The following is a 25,854-nucleotide window of genomic DNA, read 5'->3' as shown; positions in this document are numbered from 1 at the left end:
CTAGTTAATCCATTCTGATACTAAAATGGTTTTTTAATCTTTTATTTTTAGAATTATTGAGTCTTTTCCCAACTCTTTCCTATATAGCTCAATTATATTTTATTGCTTACTTAAAAACAAAACAAAACAAAAAAACCTCGCATCATTCCTTTGTAGGATTCTAGTTGTTTTTGGATACAAGCTATTTTTTTTCTTTAATATTTGATTGTAGATGTTTTTCAGTTATTCTTTTCCTCTTTCAGGTTTTTTAGTTATCCTTAGCATAATTTTTTAAAATTGATTTACTCATTTTTGTTGTTGCAGCCTAAAGAGTTGTTTGAGGTACCCCCTACTTTAGATACCAAATCAAATTAAGGAATTTTCTTTTGTACCTGGCATCTTTCTTTAGGCTAGATGCTTCCTTTTCTTAGGTTAGGGTTTTGACCTGTGCCTTTTCCTTCATAGAAGTCAAAGTTTTCTTCTCTAGTAATTAGCCTTACTTGAAGCCTATTCACTTATCAGTTTCAAATAATGGGTATTTTTCTGTACAAAGAATGACAATAAACCCCTTATTTACGTCTTCAGTTGTGTTTTAATTCTACAGGTTTAGCAGTGTTCTGAAATGATTTAACTTGTCTCTAGATTTCAAAATGAACAGATTTCAACACCTCAGGGCTTGATGATCCTTCCATCACACACATCAGAACTTCATCATACTACTATTTGTTTTTACCAATAATTTAAAATACTCTGGACAGCTTCTTAAGATTTTCTAAACATTCTCTCTCTCACTCACCACTTTCTACAAAATCAATTCAGCCTTGATATCCAAACTTTATCAGTCTCCTGACCCCTCGAAATACAGCCTTGATGAGGGAAGAAGGAAAGTATCCTTGTGCAGTCGTGTGGGCCTAGTTAAGATCAGATACTCAGTAATGGGCTCAGTCAGTGAAATTGTGTGATTGCTCAGCTGTACATGAATAGGAGAAAGGGAAGGGGGCAGGGCTAAAAATATTCCAAGGTTGGGGGTTTGAAAGGAATGAGCAAAGACAGGAAAATAGGGACAGGGATTCAAGGGTATAGAACATACAGATGTAATGGTGAACTACAGGCTTACGATTTTTCAAGAGAGGAAAATGAGGCCAGGAGAATAACTAACAGCTTGGGAAAGCTGTGAAGTGACTGGAAATTCTGGTTAGATGGAGAACAGGTTGAGAAAGAATGAGGCATGGAGATGTAGACTATGGGCTGATGGAGGAATTTTAATGTTATAAAATGTAGAAGTGATACTTCTAGGTAATGATGCGATCAAGGGTATGGGCATTCCTGAGTGTGGCTCACTAGCAGTGAAGATGCAGATCATGGTAGTTTATACAATTGATGAACTGGAAAGCATTTTATCATGTAATATTAAATTGAGGTACCCAGGTATAAGAGCAAGTGTACAGCCCAATTCCCACACATGTAATTCTGCTAAGTTTTAAAGTTACTTTTAAATTGGTGTGTGATAAAAGTAAAAACAAAGCAATTGATGGTTTTAACAAAAAAGTTTAATTATTGTTTCCTCTAAAAGAGAGGAAAGCACTGGTATTAAGCTGGTAAATCATTACACAGAAAAAGGCCTTTTAGACTTCTTTGAATTTGTAAACTTGCCAGAAAAAAACTTGTTATAAGGAATGGGTTTGCTGAGGATTTATAAGGTTGCTTATTGTATAGAAGTAATTTCTTTTCTTCTTTTTTTTGGGGGGGGGTGAGGCAATTGGGGTTAAGTGACTTGCCCAGGGTCACACAGCTAGTAAGTGTCAAGTGTCTGAGGCTGGATTTGAAGTCAGGTCCCCCTGACTCCAGGGCCAGTGCTCTATCCACTGCACCACCTAGCTGCCCCTTAGAAGTAATTTCTAATGATTGATCTTTACACCAGGATAAAGTTTAAACCTGAGAAGAAGAAAGGAAAGCAACATATGTGTGTGTTCTGGTAAATATTTTTTTTTTGCTCATTGCAATTTCATGAGAGTAGAGGTTTGTTATTTAAGATAAAATATTTTGGGACAGTAATTTTGAGTTTTGAATTCAAGTATAATTGTTTGGATTGTTAAACCAGTAATCCAAGGACTGGAGAGAATGCCACAAGAGGAAATGTGCTGCTTACAGGTGGAGGTATCTGGGAAAAAGCTGAGAGGACAATTTTGGACTCAATCAGAGGTAGGCTCCTTTTGGCTCAATGTGTTCCTGATGAACAGGAAATGTTTCCTCACCTGGCTATCCCTGAATTTGGCTATTACTGTATGACTGGTGGTCACTTGTAACTTTTACCTGAAATCAGAGCTAAGGATGTTTTATCCTGGCCTTATAATCATGTCCCTGCTTTTTCTTTTATAGCAGATTTCTATAATCAGAGCAAGTAGTCAGTAGAAGAAATGAGCACAATGCAAGTACATAAGATCTTACTGTTTTCAGTTTAAATGTGTGGTCACTTGATATGCCAAACAACAAGGTATATTAATATTCAGGTTTGTCATCTGCCTGCTAATGCTTACATGGTATTATGATAAGGTTAAATTAACTGGGTATCTTTTTGGCTTAGAAGAAAGTGAAATTCCTCCCCATTCTGGTGAGAGGGAGGATGGTAACTAGGAAACATAGTTATTCATTTTAGGTTTTATCATAAATCTGCCCAGTCAGATCTGTTATGTACTGCCAAGGGCACCAAGCTACCAACTACATGGTACAAGGGAATCACAGAGCAGACCTTGCTGCTAGATCAGTTGCCAGGTCCATTCACCGGTCAACCCTAGCTCTGGTCCCCTTGCACCCTATTGTGCCCCAAAGGTATTTCCCCTTCATATACCAAGGAGGAAATTATAAATCTTTAGTGTTAACTACCACTTGCTTAAACCCATATGTTACCTTGGGCTATTTGGATTCCAGAGTAAGAATGCTACTGCCTCTTCTCATGCTAGAGTTAGAAGAGGAACCTGGGATAATTTTCTTTGGTGGGTCTGGAAAACTGCTGCCTTTATTATTCCTTTTGTTGGGTAACTTGAACATGAAGTTATGCTTACAAATTTAACATTGGTAATAGAATAAATTTCTGATTCTACTGTATTAGGGTTACAAGAATTGGAAGAGTGCTTTAACTCTCTGGCAAATGTGGTCCTGGACTGAGGTGGAGTCTGTATGGTTCAGAACACCTCCTAAAGGTTGAGCTCCAATACAGAGATTACCTGGATGGCTGAAACTGTTCACAACTGTTTGCTTCGTCCAGTTTTTCATGGAACTCTTAGATTTATTCTGTATTAGGGTCCCTGTTGTCCCTTGGTCTGTTTGTAAATCATTTCTGTTTTGTGTTGTGGTCCTTGCATTTGTAACTCTGGCCCCTAGATCTCCCTCCATTCATGTACCCCTGTGGGCCCCAACTTCACCCCCCCCCCACCTGTTCAGCAGGAAGTAGATACAGAAGAAATGATCATTGTCCTTTTTCCCAGAGTATATGAAAAGGGGGGGAATGATGTAGGAGGCAAAAAGAGGTTAACAGAAAACCCTAAAGACCCAAGCTCTAATTCAGATATGAGCCCTAAAAGGGATTCAGACCCCAGTTAATGAATAACTTAAAAAGTCAGGATGCTAAGTTCTCTGACCCACAGTAATCAGTACCATAATGGGAACAGAGGGAGCTAGGCCATGAAGACCTTAAATAAAACGACAGGCTATAGAAATTCAGACTAGAAATAAATGATAAATGAAGATGTTTTGAAACTAAGCATGGGAACTAGAAAGAGACATGTGCAGAAAAGGCCACATTTGTCCCCGATTCACCTTATGATGTGTAAACCCCCAAAACACACCTCCACTGAAAAAGATACCCGCCTGGGGGTTGGCTTAGGACCCCAGGAACTCCAAATTAGGATAAGCTCTCCCCCGAAACACCCCAAAGGTGGAGAATATTATAATGAGGACAAGCCCTCCCCTGTACCTCCCCAAGGTGGAGATTATTATAATGAGACTGATAAATCAATTTATCTATAATACTATAAGTCTTTTCTTCCACTATTCTGGTTCTCTCCCTGTGGTCACTCACAGTATTGCAATAAAACTTGGGAAACTGAGTCACTGAGTCTTGTAATTCTTTTGGGATGACTCATGATCAGTTTGACCCCTAATTCCATCCCACATCACTATTAACTCCTTAGGATACAACTATGATCTTGCTACTGTCGAATATTAAAATATAGCTTTTATGTCTGCCTGTCTCCTACAAACAGAATCAATAAATAGATCAGAGAAATTATATCATCTTATAATATCTCCTACAATTTGTTCCCATACCTGTCCTCCTACGAAATATAACAGACCAGAGAACATGGTTAAGAACCAGATCAGAGAATTTAATATCTCCTACGAGACAAAACCAGATCAGAGACAGACAGAAAAAACATAATATCAATTTAATATTTGGTTGTCCCAGGAAGAAAGAAATAACACATGATCATGTGTGGAGTCTTCCCTAAGAGAGAAGCTCTAAACTCCTCTTCTTTCTAAGAGTTTTAAAGTTTCTTGGTTTACAGGTTACAGAATAACTTCATTGGCATGATACAAATCAACCCATTACAAATGTAAATCAGTTAAACAATACAAATCAGTTTAATAGCTCAACTTAAAGCAAATGCTAATGGATAGGTGGAAACAGGTACAGATATTATCAGAGACTGAGTAGGTCTCTCTTTCTGTGAATGGGAATTTCAAAGGGGCATTTGAGTTTTTTAGGTTGCTTTGAAGTTTGAGCAAAGGGCATCTGGCTCCTATTAATCCAGGGTCTCATAAAATCCATTTGGATAGTAAGGTACCTCCGTCAAATCCCGTTGATCCATATATTCATATTAACACTACCTATTTCAGGCATAGAGAAAGCAGAGAAAGAGAATTCTAGATCAATATACCTCATGATATCCTAAATACATAAAGAATTCAAATGAAATAATGCATGTAAAACACTTTACAAAACTTAAAACACTATATAAGTATTTATTATTACATGTAAAAATAAGAGGCATTCCTCATAGATTGGTCAAAGGATATGAGCAGCTAGTTTTCAAAGGAAGAAATTAAAATTCTTAATAACCCTATGAAAATACTTTAAAGCACTATTTGAGAAATCCAAATTAAAACAACTACAAAGTTCTACCCTATACCTATCAGATAGGCAAAAATGAAAAAAAAAAAGGCAAATATTGAAGTGGTTATAGGAAGACAAGCACACTAATGAATTGTTTGTGGAGCTGTAAACTCTATCAGCCTTTCTGGAAAGCAATTTGAAACTATACCTAAAAATGGATAAATGACTCTTTTGACCCAGTAATACCACTTTTAGATCTTAAGATACGCCAGAGATCAAAGAAAGAGGGAAAAGATGTCTATGCAAAAAAATATTTTTAGGAGCTTAATTTTTTTTGGGGGGGGCAGGGCAATTCGGTTAAGTGACTTGTCCAGGATCACACAGCCAGTGTCAAGTGTCTGAGTCCACATTTGAATTTAGGTTCTCCTGAACCTAGGGCTGGTGCTTTATCCACTGTGTCACCTAGCTGCCCCCGAGCTTAATTTGTTGTAGCAAAGAACTAGAAATTGAGGGTGCACATCAGTCTGGAGAGAGCTGAACAAATTACATTGTGACTTACGGAATATTATCGTGGATTTTTTAATGGATTCAGAGAAAGACTTGTATGAACTGATACAGTGAACTGAGAACCAGGAGAACAATTTATACAATTATAATAACATAAAAACAACTTTGATGATTTAAGAATTTGATCAATAACCAACCAGGACTTCAGAGAATGGATATCATCTCCTGACAAATGAGATAGTTGTAAAAAGCACTTAACACAGTGGCTTGCACATAGTAGGTGCTAAATAAATGTTTGTTATTCCTCCCCCACCCCCACCCCCACCAGTGAGGTCTCAAGGTGCAGAATGAGATACATTTTTGGACATGGTCAATGTGTGAATTGGATTATATGTTTTTCCCCTTCTTTTTCATGGGGAATACTGTCAAAAAAGAAAGAAGGGTCATTGAAACATTTTTTAAGATACACAGAAGTAAACACAGTTCAAAAAGAAACACAGATGAGTTTTCAAAATAGTATACTTAATTTATTATATATTTTAAAAGGAAAATCTGTACTTAATACTTGCAATTTCATGTATAATCTTCATTATCTATTCTTTGCATGTGGAGATACTTATTTTATTTGATGTTTAAGTTAATAATAAAAAGATCAAATAAAAATAAGAGCTGGGGTAGGAATAGAGAGGATAGTGATCCAGGTGCTAAAAATCCTTGATAAAGGAGGAAGAATACTCCTGTGGTAGATTAACTTCCATTAGCAATTGGACAGGGTACTTGGCTGAAGTGAACCTTAAATGTGAGGTTGCTGTATGAAGTGGTAGAGGAAGGCCTCAGTTGAAATCAGTAGAGAGAAGAAAATATTTATTTTTTTTCTTTTTTTGCAGGGCAATGAGGGTTAAGTGACATGCCCAGGGTCACACAGCTAATGTCAAGTGTCTGAGGCTGGATTTGAACTCAGGTCTCCCTGAATCCAGGGCCTGTGTTTTATCCACTGCACCACCTAGCTACCCAGAAATATTTCTTTCTTCCATGGGGGTCACTATGTCGGTGTCTTCTGAGAATAGCCATGTTTCAGCTATTACAAGATAGAAGTGTGAGAGGAAGAGGTCTAATAGGAAAGACAGTTTGTTATTAAGTTTCACAGTGCACAAGAGGAGGGAGCAACAAGAGGGTAATGGACACAGGGTGAGTAGGGGTTAATATGAATGTGGTATGAGGGAGTGAGATGTCAGGAAGGCAAACTTCTGCCTAGGCAATCTTAAGACTGAATCACAGGGACTTTGAGTGGAACCATAGTATAGACTGTTACATCCCTTTCAAGTAGCCATGGTAGCTGACCTCTTTGCCTTAGAGCAGAGTTAATTTTCAGGCACTATTTGAGAACGAAAGGGGAATATGTTGGGTAGACAGCAGGGTCAACAGCAAGATGCCTGTCCAGGTCATGGTCCTGTTCCTGAACTGGAGTAAGGGATGGATGGTGAAAAGAAGACCTGTGCATGGGTTCGCCTTGGTTGTAGAAAGCTCATCTCTCTTTCAGATGCAGAGGCTAGGTAGGTAGCATGGTGGATAAGGTGCTGGGCTTAAAGTATGGAAGATGCAAGTTCAAATCTCAGCCTCACACATTTACTAGCTATGTTATCTTAGGCAAGTCATTTAACCTATCTGCGTCAGTTTCAACTATAAAATGGGGATAATAGCACCAACCTTTCAGGGTTGTTTTAAGTATCAAATGAGATGATGTTTATAAAGAGCCTGGCACACAGTAGATAACATGCAAATTCATATTCCCTTACCATGTACTTACAAATAATATATTTATATAGCAGTTTTCAAATATTTCCTGTTACCCTCACAACCCTGAGAGGCAGGTGCTATTATTATTCCCATTTTACTGATAAGGAAATTGAATCAGACAGCTGTTGTGACTTGCTCAGGTTTACTACCAGTATTTGTTTTAGATCAGATTTAAACTCAGGTCTTCCAAACTCCAGGTCCAGCACTCTTTTCCACTGAACCAACGTGAGAAGCAATGCCATGTAAAATGGACCAGTCCTGTAATCCTTTCCCAGCTCTTCTTGGGAGGATCCAACTCCAGGGCTATCTCTTCCATTTTGCCTTTTTCTTGTCTTGCCCTTCTCCCTTGAAGTCAAGTGATTTTTTTCTTCTTCAAAAATTTCAAAACATTTTACCTGGATGGACTCTCTCCTTTCTAGTTCTCACTTTTTTTATGAGTTGTATATGTCTTATCCTATTATAAAGTCCTTGAGAGTGGTATGCATCATATATTTCTTTGCATCCCCAGAACCTAATACTACGAAATAAGCAATTTTTTCAAGTAATAATAGCAACTGACACTTATATTGTGCTTTTAAGTTTATAATAAAGCACATTCTATAATCCATCTGAGGACAAGTTTTAGCTTGACCATTTAAATTTTAGGCCAACTTCATTTTACCCATATCAAGTGCAGCAGTCACTCAGTCAACAAGTATTAATTAAATGCTATGTGCCAGCCACATGCTGTGCTAAACACTAGAGACACAAAGAAAAGAAAAAAAGTCCCTTCCTTCAAAGATCTAACATTCTACCAGGGAGTCATGTTAACAACTATGTAATACAATTTTCAGTGAATATATTACATGCTGAATGACTAGTAACTAACCATAGTAGCTGAATGATTTAAAACCTCATTTTATTACCTTTATACCTTGTCCATCAGTGAGTAGGAATCAGTAATCTTATTTATTTTGCTTCTTTATGGAAGATGGCAACAGTTAAGGAGAATAGAACATACTGTATTACTGAGTTTCACAAATTTATTGGTATTTTAGTAAAGACATTCATCTCAGTCATTGCTCTCTCCTGTCTTGACCTTAGGCTACCATTTCATTTGGGTCAAGAAAACATTCAGAAGAGGAAGAATTCTTATTTTAAACATAACAATAAAATGGACAAAAATGGAAAAGTTTGCCTACATTAGAGTGTCTAAAGATAAATTTATGAATTTTGATATGGTTAAGTCAAATAAGAAAAAACTAATAGTTCTATGTACATTTTCATTGTTTTATGTGGGGCTTATTCTAAATATAAATGCAACTGGACAAAAGTTATTAGGAATATACAGTAAAAGGCAGCTCCTCTGGAACAATTACCTATTCTAAGAGCTTAACTGGCAGTTACCACCAATAGAATAGTCTAAAGCTGCCTTCAAATTCAACATTGAAGGAATTTGCAAGAAAACATTATACATTTGTTTATGACAAAGCTTTTAAAGATACTAGAACAGGTGTTCCAACGGCATTATATTTCAAAGAAATTTAAGATTACATATACAATACAAAAATACAAAAGAAACTTCTCAGAACTTACAGACTCAAAGTATAAGTGGTCAAATCTTTCATAAAATAATTTTAAAGATGCACTGTCTTGTATTTTCAGTACATGAAACGGGCCAGTGGTCTATAAAGAAATAGGCCTATACATGACAGTATTATATACTAGCCTAGTAATGAGAAAATTAACGTTGCTTAAATTCAAATTAGTTTTCACTAAATTAGTAATTTAAATGTTCTGACAAATACAGAAAGTGCATCTTCACCATCTTTATACAATGTTAATGAATTTTTGGTGTGTCATTTCTTTTAAAATTAAAAAATCCAAATGCATTTAAGCAATGTACATATTTTAATCACATTTTTGGCGGTGGCTTACTTTTTAAAAGAAACAGCTTCCTTATATTTACCTCAAGTTCTGGTGGAAATGTTTACAGGAGCTTGTTAATACCGGTAACTCAGAGAAACACATTTAAAATACTGATTTACTCGCACAGTGAATGCTTGTCCTTTGAAAACCAATGAAGTTAGGACAAGCCCTGTTAAGTTCAATCAGGCCACATCATATATTAAACACTTTACATCAAATTTCAAGAGTAATTATGGGTTTTTCTTGATATAGCCTCTGTAGCTGCTGTTAGAAATGCCTAGTTCATGACTAAAAAAGAAATGTCCATAAGGGAAAAAAAAGCTGTCATATTTCTATTTTGTCTAAATTATTTTCAAATCAATGTTCCAGTAACACTTCCCTCCCAGTACAACACTACTCTATAAGGCTGTTCTTGGGAGCCAGACAGTTTAGGTAAAGATGGAATTAAGTAGTTGTTTTCAATTTGAACAGTTAAAGAGACAGTAAACTTTTGCTTCCTCCTTAATGTGCTAATAGTTGTGACTAAAAAAATAAGCAATTCTTAAAAAGGTACCATATTTCTGACTTCTTTATTATCTGTAACCTTTTGAAACTAATCACATGAAACTACAAAATTAGCAAATGTCTTGAAATCTGTATATAAAACATAAATTACCTCTAATTTCAAACTTTCATTTATTAGTACACCACTCAAATTTTTTTTTTAAAGTGGCTCCAAAGATAGTCTTATACCATTCTTTTTTTCTTAAAAAAAAAAAAAAAAGGAAACTGTTCCTTTTAACATCACACCCACCCCATACCCCAATCTTGAAACACATCATTTAGTCATCATCTTGGTCATGGACATTTCCAAGGTGAGATTTTATATTTCGTTCCCACAGCTTCTGGTTATCAGAAAATCCATGCTTTCCTTTATTGAAGGAATTTGGTCCAGCTGATGTTGGTGTATCCCTATTTTTAAGAATGGAAAAGAAAGAGTTCATAAGCAGTTTAAAAGTCTTCAGATAGCACTGTAATAGAGCAAGGTATGAAAATTTTATCCTTTAATTTCCCCCTCAACATTCCCTCCACAACTATAAGTTGCATCAAGGTTTCTAATACAAACAATGATACAAGAATCAGTCTAGAAGACCTATGTTCAAATCTGTTCTTAAACACATACTAGCTGTGAACCCGAATACCTGAATGTTTAGTACACATGTAGAGAGACAGAGACACACAGACACACAGGTCTGGATAATTTTTATTCTATGAAAGTTATGAGTCAAAGAAAGGGAATATAAAATAGTCTAATAAGCTTGTGATAACAGTTGACAATTATATAGAGATTTCAGGTGTTTTCTTCACAATCTTGTAAGGCAGATAATATGCACATTATTCTCATTTTACAGATGAGAAAATACTAAGAGGCTGTGTGTTTTCCTATGGTCAGTGCAAAATCTAGGATGAGTCAAGGTCTCTTCAGACTCCAAGCCAATACTCTGTCCACTGAGTCTCCTTTCTCTTGTAATCCTAATAACTCCATATTCTCACATTTTAGTGTTTCTAGATATAACACTTTTCATATAGTACATTGATATAACTTAAAAAAAAAAGATGTGCTGTAATCATCTCTGAAAATGAAAATACTATTATAAAGGCATACAGTGAAATATTAACAATTACTACTTTCTGCTCTTAGGCTGTTATAAATGTCAAATAAGGAAAACAAATGTGGCTTATATTTAAACCAACACAGTATACCAAAATTAGTTTGAATATTATCACTTTAAAAATTTATTTATCAATCTGATCTATTTTAGAAGTCTTATAATAGTTTTATGTGCACTACCCAATTTAAAACCAAATAAACCTTTACTTTTCAGATTCTAGTTCCTTTGCCCCTTCTGGAATGGGTATCTTCCTCTATTCTGTGGGAATAAGAATCTTCAAAATTTAGTTTGTTTTCTGGGGTTACTTTAAGGTTATACATTCCTCATAAGGCACTGAAGTATTAATTTCCCCCAAATGGATGAGAAATTCCATATTAATAACCTAGTGGCCAGAAAACTTTAAAAAGCAAAGCCTATAACAAATTTTGTGGTCTATTTTAACTAAAAAACCATCTGGCATCATCTGAAAGGAATCCTAAGGAGAAAATATTTTCAGGGGGCAGCTAGGTGGTGCAGTGGATAAAGCACCGTCCCTGGATTCAGGAGGACCTGAGTTCAAATTCGGCCTCAAACAACTGACACTTACTAGCTATGTGACCCTGGGCAAGTCACTTAACCCTCATTACCCCAGGAAAAAAAAAAAGTTTTCAATTATATGCATGTAACTTTTTTCCTCAAATAAACTTTTCTCCCATCAGGTAAGAAAGTAAAGAACCTTTGAATGCTCAAGATAAAGTATGTGATTTCCCTTTATCCTGAAATATATTATGGTAACCTCTAAATTCCTAGAATGAAGTATAACAGTAGTAAAACTTTCCTATATGACTTTATCCCATGAGCTATCAGGATCTACCAATATACTTCAATGACTTAAGCTCTTTTAGAAGTTTATTTGCCACGATTAGCTAATAGTTTAACATATGCAAAAAATTTAAATACCTTCCAATATTCTTCATCCGCATCTTTGCTTCTGGAGGCATTTCCTCTGGTTCACTCTAGGAAAAAAAGATCACAGATGAAATGCTGGCTCAAAATTACAAATATTTCCTTTTTAAAAAGCTATGGGGGGCAGCTAGGTGGCACAGTGGATAAAGCACCGGCCCTGGATTCAGGAATACCTGAGTTCAAATCCGGCCTTAGACACTTGATACTTACTTACTAGCTGTGGGACCCTGGGCAAGTCACTTAACCCCCATTGCCCTGCAAAAAACCAAAACAAGCCCCCCCCCCCAAAGCTATGAATGACTGTTAATAAGTACCAGGTTTTTTTGAGGCAATTGGGGTCAAGTGACTTGCCCAGAGTCACACAGCTAGTAAGTGTCAAGTGTTTGAGACCAGGTTTGAACTCAAGTACTCCTGAATCCAGGGCTAGTGCTTTATCCACAGCGCCACCTCGCTGCCCCACTACCAGGTTTTTTTAAAGATGGAAATTTAAAAAATCTATTTAATAATCAATAGCATTTTAAAGTCTTGAATTTATACAAAATTTTAAATGCTTTGTAAAAACAGAACATAGATTTCCCCCCACCTTGTTACTGTGAATCATGGTATAACTCAAATATGGAACAACGAGGGGGAAAAAGCGATCTAAACAATTTTAGCAGCAACTGACTGTCCCTAACCAAAAGCCAAGGCTATCAGATAACAAAAAACAGTATTTGTTTTCCTGTATATTCATTTTCTATGACATACAAGGCTCCACCCCCACCCCCACCTCCTTTAGCTTGGCCCCAGCTGAAATCCTCTGGAGAAACCACTGTAAAGTAGAATCCAGTGCTTTTACCAGCATTGCAAAACTACTTCCCCCTTGCCCCCCAAACTACTGAGGATCCAACAAAGGGAAGATCTCACTACCAAAATTCTTGGAACTGTCAAATGATTCAAGATCAGATATTAATGATTTTATCAATCAAAATGATATGAAGTATGTGTTTATACATTAGTCTTTATCTCCTCTCTACTCACATAAAAAAATCTTAATCTGTTTTTTTAAAATACATCCATTAAGGAAAACCCAGAAATTAAAGGCCTTGAAAATTCCTTAGACGCTTACTAGCTGTGTAACTGTAGATTATTTGGCCTCTGAGCATCAGTTACATTTATCTATAAAATGAGGAGAATAGTAGCACCTACCAAACAGAGTTGTTGTGAAAATCAAATGAGATAATGTGTACACAAAGTGCTGGGTAAATCTTAAAACACCATATAGATGTGAGCTAGTATTACATAATGAAATCAGATCTTAGTTATAAATAAAAATGCTGTTTTATTTTTCAGGAGTTAGTTTATCTTCATTTGAAATTAACTTTATGGACAGTAGAAAAAAGGGTCCTGAGATCTTGTCTCCAAACTCTTAAGAATACTGAAATTTAGAGGCCATGAAGATGATGGGCTTCACTTCAGTCAGCTTGTGTGGCCCATGAATTTCCCCTGAAATCTTGATAAGTAGTCATTCAATCTTACCTTCACCAGTCACCCATCCTTTGCTTGAACACTTCCAAGCTTAAGGGAGATAGAATCCCTCTCTTCAAATACCCAAAGACCACCCACCGTCTTCTTCCCACAATTCTTATAGATGCCACCAGAAAGGTTCAGAATTATGGGGACACCTTTTCATACCATTAATGTCTGAGGTGAGATTTGAACTCAGATCATACCAACTTCAGGGCCAGTGCTCTATCCACTGTACCACCTAGCTGCCCCCACCTAACACCTATTATTGACAGACTGAATATAGATAGACTTGCTATTTTCTACCCCATCACCCAATTATCTTTTTGTGAAGTCAGTTTTAGTCTCCTTGAAAGAACTTCAAAAATTCTTTAATATGATTAGCGTATTTAAAGAATATATGAGTAAGAAACAGAATTAGCCATTGACTTACATCATCATCTTCATTGAAAACTGCTGCTACTGAAAGGGTTTTAGGGGCAAGAGTTGGAACAGTTTCTTTAGGCTTCTAAAAAGAAACACATCAAAACAGATGAACACTACATAGGCAAAATATGTACGTAATATGCATGCAAATCAAAAGAGAAAATGGTGACTTTTTGGTATTTTTAAAAAAAGAGGTATTTTGTTTTCAAAAGATCTTAAGCAATGAATAAGTCAGTACTTTGGGAAGTCTTGTCTTTTAGGTCCCCTATGCTCCCTGAGAAAATAGTACTACTATTAGGTGCTATGGACATGATTAGTAATAGTTGGGTTTTTTGGTGGGGCAATGAGGGTTAAGTGACTTGCCCAGGGTGTCAAGTGTCTGAGGTTGGATTTGAACTCAGGTCCTCCTGAATCCAGGGCCAGTGCTTTATCCACTTCCCCATGTAGCTGCCCCCAGGAATAGTTTTTAATGTTAACCCCTAAAACACCTTTGACTCATTAAAGTCCCATTTATTTGATCTTGTATAGGATGTTTTCCCAAGGACAGCCCAATGCCATGTGTATACTGAGCACTCAATATACATTTAGTGACTGATTTTATGTAATTTTAAGACATGATCTATACAATACAGTGAAATCTGTCACAGGGCCCATAACTAACTACTTACTTGCTAGCATTAGTTTTAATACATTTAGTAGGATGCATAAAGTTTTAATATAAAAAATGTTAAATTAAGGGAGAAAGGGTAACAAATGGTCTGAATTTCCTTTTCACATATTTTAAAATTAAAAAACAAAGAAAAAAAATTTCTAAAATCCTGCCCTTAAAAAAAGACCATTTTGGGGGGATAATGATTATGCCTGTTAGCATGGAATTTTTTCAAAAAGGACCACCCATCAAGATTACTGAAAACAGTTGGAAAGAAATCCAGGTAACATTTTAGATGAATCATTCTTTTTTTGGGGGGGGGGGGAGGGGAGAACGCAGTTAAATGACTTGCCCAGGGTCACACAGCTAGTGCAAGTGCCTGAGGCCGAATTCCAACTCAGGTCCTCCTGAATCTAGGGCCAGTGCTTTATCCACTGTACCACCTAGCTGCCCCCTAGATGAATCATTCTTGAATGATAATCTAGAGTATTGCATCTGCAGTTAAACACTCCCCCTGCCCCAAATTAAGCTCAGAAAATAGCTGCTGCCAGATATGACAATTATAGCTAAATAGTATCAACAGTGGAGCAATTTTAGATAATTTCTGTCTTATTAAAAAGCTAGTATTTAACGTCATGTCATCTAACATTAACTTAATACTTATTCCTTACCAACAAAATATTTCAGTTAGTTAGTTTTACCAATGTTCCACGAACTTAAAATTTTATAGCTTAAAGTAAGTATTTAAATTGGCTTTTAGAAGTCAACATCCATTTTGTTATAATTCCAAATAAAGATGATGAAGAACCTGCTTTTATCATGTGTTATTTAAGCAAAGTGACAAATGTGAAGCCTTTACATAATTTAATGATTTCAGTATTAGTATTTTCTAGTATGGCCCAAATTTTGAGTGTAGATTACATAAGTTCAAAGAAAAGATAAGGTATGAGACAAAAAAAAATCAATTCAAGGACTGGAGATTGTCAAAACAAAATTATAAGGACAAAATTGTGATGGCTAAATATTGCAGACTTGTAGCTACAAGAGGCTTCAGAGATAATTTAGCCCCAAATCTTCATTTTACAAATGAGGAAACTGAAGCCCAAATAAAGCAAGTGACTTGCCCAATGTCAAGTAGTAGAGGCAAGATTTGAATCCAGGAAATGCTGCAAATCCAAGAACTTTCCATTTGACCCCTCATGATGGGAGTGGGGGGTGAGAGGGGAGACTCAAACCAGGGAGCCATATGAACAGAAAAGACAGGAGGAATTATTTGATGAGGGAATATACCAAAAGAAAAGACAGTATAATTTTAGAAATGCAAGAATGGTTTAGTCCTATGACCATATCAGGAAGGCTAAAGTCAGGAATTAGCTGAAGCTTGTGATAAATGAAAAGATTTTTTGTTTTTGCTTTTAATAGAAAGGTTACATTGGCGAAAAGAACAAGGACAGCCTAGGCCTTCTATTTGGGGTGAAAGGAATGATAACAGATGGCCTAGAGAAAACAGAGCACTCAGCTCCTATTTTATGTCTGTTTTCATCAAGAAGGGTCATCTTCATAACAACGAGAAAGAATAACCATTATGAGGGAACTGAAATTCAAGTAAGTGAGAGACAATAAGAACACTTAACTTCCTGAAATTAGTTCAAGGAAAGAACTTGAAGGTGTGATTGCAGCCTTTTTGCTGAACAGAAGGGTACCCCAGGATGTAGGTGAGAATATTTTTCTCATTTTCAGAGAAAGGAGAAATCGACAAAATATAAGGCACTGATTCTGACTCGATACCTGGAAAAATTCTAGAGGAGAGTATTAAATGGGTGGTTTGTGAGCAAGTATAAAGGAAACTGATGGTTAATATAATCTAGGCTGGGCTCATTAAAACTAAAACATGCCAGACTAACTGAATTTCCTTTCTTGCCAGGTTTAATAGACTAGGATATCAGTAGAAAACTACAGACATAAAGTATCTGGATTTCGCCAAGATATCTGATAAAACTTTCATAAAATTCTTGCAGACAATAAAGACACAGGCTAGATAAAAAATACAATTAGATGAATGCAGAATTGATTGAAGATAGCTGACATGCTTCTAGTATTTGTAAACAAAATGAAGGTGGGCAGGATATCTAAGACATAATGAGAGAACTGGGATCCAAAAAGGTGTTGAAAAGACTAGAATGGTAATCTAAGTTTAATAAGACAAAACTGTCAGAAAGAGTTTTCCCTATAGTTGAGGCCCAGGGATACACGTGGGGGAACACCTTCCAGCCAGAGTTACTGAACTCAGAAATGTTTCATTTGACTAACAGCCTCAGAATTATTGGGTTTTTGTTTGTTTTGCAGGCAATGGGGGTTAAGTGATTTGCCCAGGGTCACACAGCTAGTAAGTGTCAAGTGTCTGAGGTCAGATTTGAACTCAGGTACTCCTGACTCCAGGGCCGGTGCTTTAACCACTGCGCCATCTAGCTGCCCCTCAGCCTCAGAATTATTAAAGAATGTATTCCATCTTTTCCTGGCATAGACAGGGCATTTTTATTATTTGTGTACACAAAGGGAGAGTCAGATCACAGACACAAAAGCAGGTCTTGGAGCTATGTTCTCCTATCAAGTGGAATGTGGATGGCCAATTCAGAGTCTTACAAGTGGAATAAGACAAGGATCAATTGGGGGTGGTAAAGAACTGACAGAAGAAAAGGAAGTAGTTCAATGTTGGGAGATCTAAGTACAAAGTTAAGAGACAGATGGAAGATCTGATTAATGGGACAGTGATCAAATAGTGATTGGAACATTCTGGGAACAAGTGATACAAGTTGAAGATGCATTTCATTGTCCTGCCTTGAGCATTCTTTCCCATTGGAACACATTTTCTCATAATTTCTTCATGTCTTTAATATCTATTCTATCCATAAGCCTTTGCAGTGATGTTAGTCACTTTAGAAGCACAACAAAATAAGTGAGACCTAGGGTCCTGATTCCAAGACCCAAAAGAATTAGATGAAGATATACTTTTCTTCTCTCTGAAGGTATTTTCTAAAGTTCTGTTCAATCTAAAGTGACACCACTTAAGTTTTCACTTGCTATGATTCTGTATCACAGTTGTCCTAGGTTTTTCACTAACCTTTCCTAAATAATATCAATCTAAACTTCCATTTTCCACATGAAGGTACACATAACCATATATAATCATAGGTTACACCTCAGAAAAATGCCTACAAAGTCTTTATTTTAGCATTCATTTTTTGTATAAGATTCTCAATCTTCTGATTCCCTCCCAGATTCTACCCATCCCCTGTGAAGACCAAGTTGAAAACAATGACTCACACTTGCTCCAAGTTTGATGGATATGACTGGCGCTTTCTTTGCCGTCTGACTGCCTATGGCAAACCCAAACTTGGCTATCTTTGCGGGCACAGGCTTGGATGAGAAGTCTTCGGCTTCTTCTTCAGCTGATCGCTTCTCTGCGCTGCGACTCGAATTTTCCCCTCCATTACTGGAAGAAACAGTCTTAGTTTTCACAGGTTTTTCTGCCTCTTCTTCAGGTCCTGGTGAAGTCGAAACAACTTACCAAGATGAGCTAATTTTACTGAGCAGAGTGATGGGAGCAGCAACCTCATAAAGCATTGTTATAAGGAAGGTACCTCTGCAGCTGCACAACTACTGGCCCAACAGTCTCTTCCACTGTTTCGTTTGAGCATATAGAGGGAACAGAGATTGTGTGGCAGTAGAAGAGGCTCCTTTGAATTAACTAATATAAAATACAGGGCAATTGAAAATTACAAACATATTTTTCAAAAAATTAATACGATTTGACTAAACATTGTTCTATTACACAAAACCAAAAGTTCTATGTTTGTGGGGGGAGGAAGAAGGGTAAAGGGTAGTCTACTTAAAACAAAAACCCTACCAAAATACCCAAGAGGTAAAAACTCCTCTTCAAGATAATCTAATCTGTTAGCAATTAACTGCTTATATATTTAAGAGCAATCTTGAAGATAAGGAGAATAAATTTGGTTATCAATTTCTGGTAACCATGTCTAAATTCCCCAATCCCATAAATATCTACCTAGAAAGGGGTCATTCAGCATTGATTTGAAACTGAATTTACTGATAAGTATGTATTCTAATTTCTTTGTAAATAAAATTTGCCCTAGAATTTTGGTTATACCAGGTTATTTCACTGTTTGAAATTACATGGAAAGCAATTAAGCAGAGGAGAATCATCCATGTGTATGAATACAGATATTTCCCATTCACATAGAGCAGTCATATTAAATTCTCAACTATGTATTTTAAGTGAAGGGAGAATATCATGGATGAGATCAAATAGCCTATAATCTACAAGTAATTCACATTTAGTTTTTGGAATATGCCAACTTCAGTAATTTTGTCTTCCTAAATATTTTGTATTAAATTTAAAACGGAAAAAAAATTCAAGTATCAGATTTAAAAACTAGTTGATATGCCTTAAGCATATGCCAGATGAGCAGCAGAGGGAGGTTTTCAAGAACATATTGAGTGTCAGGGAATGAGGAAACTAGCTCAAGATTTAAAAATTTATTTTCTTTCAGCAACTATGTTCTAGATAACAAGCATGCACACTGATGCTATGGATGTGTGGTTTAATGTATGGGGGAAAGAAAACAAGCTTTAGGATCAGGCACAGATAATAGGAAAAACTGAACAAAAAGAAAAGACACAAATGTAGCTGTTAGAAAGCTATGCTTCAGGGTCCAAAAATTGAAACAGGGTTTGGTTTTTTTTTTTGGTTGTTGTTCTCTGGATTAATAAATACTTGAACAGAATGTTCAAGTTTGTTTGGAAAAAAATGGAAAGAACATCTTGAAGTTAACTGCTGTAGATTCCCTCCGGTCATAGGAAGCAATGAGAACAATGTTATAATGTTACCCAGAGTGGGATTAAATAGGATTTAGTTTTGGATTGGGAAATTAAGAAATTAGGTGGAAGAGAGTATTATATTATACCTGCAGTGGATGGCAGAAGGTGCCAACCACTCATTAAAATATAATAAAATACTGAGGAGTGAAAGGTTGCCCAAAATACAGTGTTTAAAAAATAATAAAGTCTATGCTAGCATCCCAATTTAGAATTTTCAGACAAAAGGAAACGCTAAAAGAATTTATGAAAATGTCATCACGTTTCTAAGTACTAAATTTAGGATTTCCAAGTATTCTTGATCAATTCCATTACAGATACAGTTGCCCACATAAATTTTAACAACTAAATCATAACTAAACCAACTATCTGATTTATGTTCATTGTTAAATATGAGGGGAAAAGATTTTGAAATAAAACAGAAGCTATTTTATATTATGTTTTATGACATATTTTGTATATGATATTATATAGACAAATTATATAAGAACATGGCCATCTAACTGAAGTGATACTTATTTCAATTTATATAATGAAGTGGAAAACATTAGAACAAACAGCATAAAAACAGACAGGCTGTTGTCTAAGGTGAGGAGTCCACTAATCTTGTCTTCTAAACATTCTTATAACTCTATTTCAATGTTTGGTTTCCTTTGTAATTCTATGTATTTATGCATTTAAAAACATAATTCTGAGGTGTCTTTGATAGACTTCACCAAACTGTCAGAGGGGTCCAAGACACAAAAAATTCAAGAATCCCTGATTTAAGGTCTAAAGACAGTAATGCCTATTGATTTTCTCCTCATATTCCCTTCTTTGCTTCTAACTCTGTTCCCAATCTCTGTCTTTCTGGAATTAAATTCTGGGGCATAGGGAATTTGAGCAAATTATACCAAAAATGAGTCAGGAGAAAATAATTGAGGGTAGAGTAACACCTCCGGAAACTGGGATTTGCTTGATGTGGGAACCCCATCCATCACCAAAGGTGATTACCAACTATAACTTAACAAATCTTAGATAACCAAGGCTCAGAAAGGTTAAGTGACAAGGTACATCTACACAGTACAACTTATAGGTAGGTATCAAAGGCAAGATTTGAATCCAGGTCTTCCTAATTCCAAATCAAAGCTCACTATCCACCAAACCAGGCACTGGGAAGAGCAATGACAAAATTATATATGAAAAAGTGTGACAAACCCTACTGCCTGACCAGTAGGTATACTAAGTTCTATCTATGAATACAGTTCCTATCTTGAAAAAAAATCTTGTTACAACAGTCCTCTATATAACAGAACTCAACTGGGAGTCAGAAGAGTTCCTCTCAAACCACAAATTATGTACAACTTAATTTTATTTGCACTTGCATTTCCACCAACTAAAAAAAAAAAGTTAAAACACACCCTATTTCTGTCTACTCTGAGAATAATGTCTAATATATACTGATTTTACTTGAGCAATAATTTGTCCTTGGGCTTCTAAAAGTTAATCTTATGCCGATAACTTCACAACCATGAAGTACTTTTGACTACCAAGTATGGAAACTTCTAAGCCACTGAATCAGATCCAAAATTATGGAAAGAGAAGGAAGAGTTAATTGATGCCAATCATATGTTGGAACCTTATGGGTGGAGGATGAGGTCCATTAAGAGGACTAACCAATGAGTACAAGATCATTTCATTCTTTCAAATCACTAGAATGATTTTTCCCTGATTGATGATTTTGCTTGGAATAGGATTCCAAATATATATGAGATATAAAACAAAACAAATAATAAATTGAGGCCAGATAATTTGGTAGCCAACCCTACATCTTATTGGCTGTTAGATAAATTCCTACTGTTCTGTATTATATAGTTAATGTGAGAAAACTGATTTCCCAAGTAACTCAAACTTGAAATGCTTAATGATCTAATTATTCAAAGCAGTTAACAAATATATTTAAACTAGTATCATCCAAGTCTATACTACATATTCCAAAGCAAGTAACCTAAGTAGACTCATGGATCCAACCTCTTCATTTTACAGATGAGGAAATCCAAGGCCTAGAGAGGTTAAAAGACCTGCCAGAGATCAAACAGTAAAATGACAGAGGCAGAACTTAAACCTAGGGTCTGAACTCCAAATCCCACATTTCCCAACATATTATGCTGCTTCCTCAGTACTCTGGGTCTTTTTTGTGACTTTTATGCTTCTCTATAGGCCTCCAAGAATAGCTGCAAACTGTGGTAGCCCTGTGGTAAGCTCTAAAAATGGGCATGCATATATTTAATTTACTTGAAGCATATATGAAACAAGAACTAATGGTTATTCTCATCAATTTTTAAATTTAAAAATATTTAATTTATATTAATAAATTTCTCTAGAAGCATGAAGAAGATATTACAATTAATTTTGGATGGAAGTTTTCTTAAAGAAAAGGAATTCATTTGTATCCCTGAAGAGCATAAATAAAATGTCCAGATTAATCCATCTGAAAACAAACTAGATGAATCTACATTCACTTGACATTTTTCTTTCCCTAATAACTGGAGAAAAAAATACACGAGACCCCTGAAGTAACACAGAGGTCTTATTTTGAATGAAGTGCTAAATGAGTTGGCTCTGAATGCATTTTTGTGACCTGTTTTCAATTTGGTAACAGAAGGTCTTTAATACTTCATTGCCAATTTAGTTCCCAGGCTGGTTTAGCAGAGCACAACTGGCTAACAATGTGATTTAAGATATAAATGCATTTTTCCAGGTAAAAATTCTGTTTGCTTCACTAGTTTTAAAGTCTTGATATAATAAAATTCTTATGAAAACCTTGTCCTTGACTATTTCTCCTCCCCTGCCTTCTCAATGTCCCAAAGGGAAAAACAAATTGAGACGTCCACCCATGGACACTTTAATCCAACCTGGGGAGGTCCCAATACAAGATCCAGGAAAATCAACTTTGCTTACATAGTTTATTGCTCTCAGAACAAACTGAAAAACCTAGTTCAACTTGAGTAACAGACAACAAGAAGTATTTCGGGGTATGTAATTATTTTTCTACAGTTTTTTTCCTGCTACAAAAATTTGAAGCATTTATAAAATGTTCAGATTAATCATTTTGAAATCAAGTTAGATGAATAAATTCACTGAAATTTGTTTCTCTAATTGGGGGGAAAAAAAGTCCCCCAAACCCTTGAAAACACATGGGGAAGTAAATGATCAAAAAGACAAATTGGGGGCTTGTTAATAACTCATTTGTAAATACTTAAAAATTTAGAAAAGCTGCTTTCCTCAGAACCACCCTGTGATGTTAGTAAAGCATTATCCTAATTTTATAGGTGAGGGGACTAAGGCTATATCTATGATCATGCAGAAAGAGGACAAGATCACTAACATTATGTCTGGTTGGGGTTTGAACCTTGCTGTGTTGACTTCCGGGCTCAACACTAAAGTATAAGGTGTCACATGGGTAATGAATTAATTACAAGTTGTTTTTTTTTAAAGCACTGCACTCCCCTAAAACATCTTTCAATATAACCTGACAACATAAATTATCAATCTACTACATGCCAAGCTATGGCTAATACTGCTAATCACAATGGGTACAAATTATTCCACATAGTATATGCTCTTTGCTCTGACATTCTGACAGTGATACTAAAATAAATTTCTTGTTGATTCAGCAGATTACTACTTGGCAGGTAACATTTTTTTTTGGAAATCACAGTGGCCAAACTGCATACTAGGAATTAATTGCCATTTTTGAGAGATCTTGGGGCAACATATTAAAGAGTTTCCTACTCCTATACTTTGGAATATTGGTGACATTTTAAAAGGAAATTCTAGCTATCATGCTATCATTGGCACAGGAACTTCCTTGGACTTCCTATCAGATGTATGCTCCCCATCAAAAATGACTAAATTGTTCTCATTTGGGGACACTGCTTATTATTCATAACTTTTCAAGGTGGGCCTTAAAGGTTGTGGTATTAAGGTGGTATTCCTTAAGTACTGCCTTAGTGAAGCAGTATTAAATTGTAAAGTTTGTTTACTACACTTTAATTTGAACAGAAAAGCATGTGATAACGTCAAAATATAACACGAAGCAGAATCAAATAAAGTACAATTTCTTCCTCGCCAACCTGGACCTTCAAAAAGGGGGTTTGGGTACAAAAATAACTGGATATTTCGCTTATTTCTCTTTGATAGAAGGAAATCACTCTAAACAGATAATTCACACTGAACAATTAAGATGGGCACTTCACTCCTCATGCCACTCATTCTTGGGATCTTAAAAGATTTTTTCCCCCGCAGGTGCTGGTGGGAGACACCTAAAATATTGTAAACTAGATCTTTAGATCAGATCAGACAAGTTTTTGAGTCTTATTAGGTGCTAGGTTTGGGAAGGGGGAAAGGGAGTGGCCGGATTATGTAATGTATCTTTTTCCCCCTCTACAAAGCATAAAACCCATCAGAATGACAGGAAGAAAGGCAACAAAGCTAACATTAATCTGAGTTTTATTTATTCCATAACATAACAGAACATAGGACAGGTCACACCAGACCATTTATGCCCCTAAAAATCTGGCATTCTGCCTCCTAGCGACAGCCAAAAGGGAGAGGAAAGGAAGATGGTTCTATGGAAGGCGACAAGATCCTGACCCTGAGACCATGCAGTTTACTGAACAATCCATCATAAGGGTAGGGAGACCCCCCCCCATCTTTCCCCAGAGACCACCAAAATTAAAGGGGAGCGGAGGAGGGATATTGCAGAGATGGGGTCCTGACACTTCGGGGGCAAACAAGCACAGACCAACAGTAATGAACCTGCTGGATTAATTCAGACAGGCCACTGTGGGGCACCGGGCCGGGCTGTTTACGCCTGGGAGAGCAAGAGAGGGCAGGGAAGGCTCCCGAGGGGATGGCTCCCGCACTGCGGCCCCCGGGGGAAGGGAGCACGAGAGGCTGAAGGGAGGCTGACCGGCCCGCGGCTTCTTCCCTCCAAGGCATCGGGGCGATTCGAGGCCCGCCCCCCTCCCCCTCCCCACCCCCGATCTCCCCATGGGTTTAGTCCCCTCCTCGAGGGAGGGTCCTGGGCCAGGCCCGGGAGGGGGGAGGGCTGTTGGCCCCGGGGTGGGCTCTGGCCCCCCGGAGTCAGAATCGTGCGGATCCGGGGCTCGGGCCCTCGAGGAGAGAAGCACACGGTACGCCAGAGTCCAAACCCGCCGAGTCCGCCTGGGCCGTCCCCGTCTCCCGCCGCCCCCACCCCAGTCTCCGCCATCCCCGCTCCCCCCACCCGGGTCTCGAAGGAAGGCCCAGAGCGGCCCCCGCGGCCCGCGACGCTGGGTTTGTTTTCACCTCCGGCGCTTCCTGCTCGCTGCGGCTTCTCCGGCTTCTCCTCTCCCGCTTTCCCGTCCGCCATTTTCCCCGCGGCTTCCTCCCCCGCCACCGCGCCAAGGACGTCACGACCACGGCCCCGCCCCGGCCACCATAGAGCGAACCGAATGGCGGCCGGCTGTGGTCTCCAGGAGGAGGGAAACGGCTTAGCCCCCTCCCTGCCGGAAGCTTCAGTGTGACGCCATCTCCTCTAACACCGCGGAAGGAAGGAAGGAACTGGGCTGGCATCCACCGAGGATTGGCTAAACGCGTAGCCAATCACAAGGGAGGTTTTTTTTTTTTTAATCTCGTTAATCCAATCCGATTCACCTGTGCAACCAATGCCAAGCTGGATAGTTCCGTGTTTAGGCGAGGGAGCTAAGAGAACCGTAGGGTGACAACCATGCTTGTGCTGTGGCCAGATATTTCCTATTGGTTTAGGTGCCTCTCGATTTCTCCAGCCCATCTTCCTCATAGCTGCCCAGCTGATATTCCTTAAAGGCCAAGCATAGCACTCCCATTACTCCAGAAGCTTTAATGGCTACCTAATGCTTCCACAATAAAATTTATACTCCTCTGTTGGACATTTAAAGTCGTTTACGAATTGGTTCCAATCAACCTTTCTAAGACTGATGTCACATGATATAAATTCATATAAAATGCTGTTCCCGGCACAGAATTGTACTTGTCTAGTCTACAGGCCTTTTGTTGTATTCTCCCTTGGATTGTAAACTCCTTGAGGGCAGGGTCTGTCTGTTGCCTCTTTTGGTATTTCCAGCTTTTAGCACAGTGCTTGGCATATAGTAGATTGTTAATAAATGTTTATTATTTGGAATGCTATTGCTTCCCACTTCAAGCCCTTGTAATCCCTATTTCCCAAGGCTCAGTGAACCTGCACCTACATAATGAGGCTTTCCAGGTTCATTCCACAAATAATCGATATTGCACCCCAAAATTACTTTTATATGTTCTCCGTGTACAAATGATTTCACCCAAGTAGAGTGTTTATTGAACGCAGGTACCAATTAAAAAAATTCATATCCTGAGCACTTAGACAGCATGTGGGATACAGTAAGTAGGCATTTATAGCAAATGCTTGTTGAACTGAACTGAACCAGAAAGCTGTG

General features: G+C 37.3%; 1 protein-coding gene across 2 annotated transcripts; it reads right to left on the bottom strand.

Annotated features, from left to right (window-relative positions):
* Positions 1-8,404: 8,404 nt before the first annotated feature.
* Positions 8,405-24,991, bottom strand: LOC122746641 (PEST proteolytic signal containing nuclear protein). 2 transcript variants are annotated; one of them, XM_043992433.1, is made up of 5 exons: positions 24,710-24,892; positions 17,807-18,027; positions 13,841-13,915; positions 11,896-11,951; positions 8,405-10,255 (listed from the first exon to the last, which is right to left on the bottom strand). In XM_043992433.1, exons 1-5 carry the CDS (start codon positions 24,771-24,773, stop codon positions 10,126-10,128), a joined length of 546 nt encoding a protein of 181 aa, XP_043848368.1. In that variant the 5' UTR covers positions 24,774-24,892; the 3' UTR covers positions 8,405-10,125. The 2 variants fall into 2 exon arrangements, with proteins under 2 accessions (XP_043848368.1, XP_043848369.1); XM_043992434.1 differs by lacking the exon at positions 17,807-18,027 and having other exon boundaries at positions 24,710-24,991.
* Positions 24,992-25,854: the final 863 nt, after the last annotated feature.

Source organism: Dromiciops gliroides, chromosome 3 (assembly GCF_019393635.1).
Source record: "Dromiciops gliroides isolate mDroGli1 chromosome 3, mDroGli1.pri, whole genome shotgun sequence".
Classification (NCBI taxonomy): domain Eukaryota; kingdom Metazoa; phylum Chordata; class Mammalia; order Microbiotheria; family Microbiotheriidae; genus Dromiciops; species Dromiciops gliroides.
Note: the sequence above shows the minus strand (reverse complement) of the source record. Positions and strands in the feature narration are given on the sequence as shown.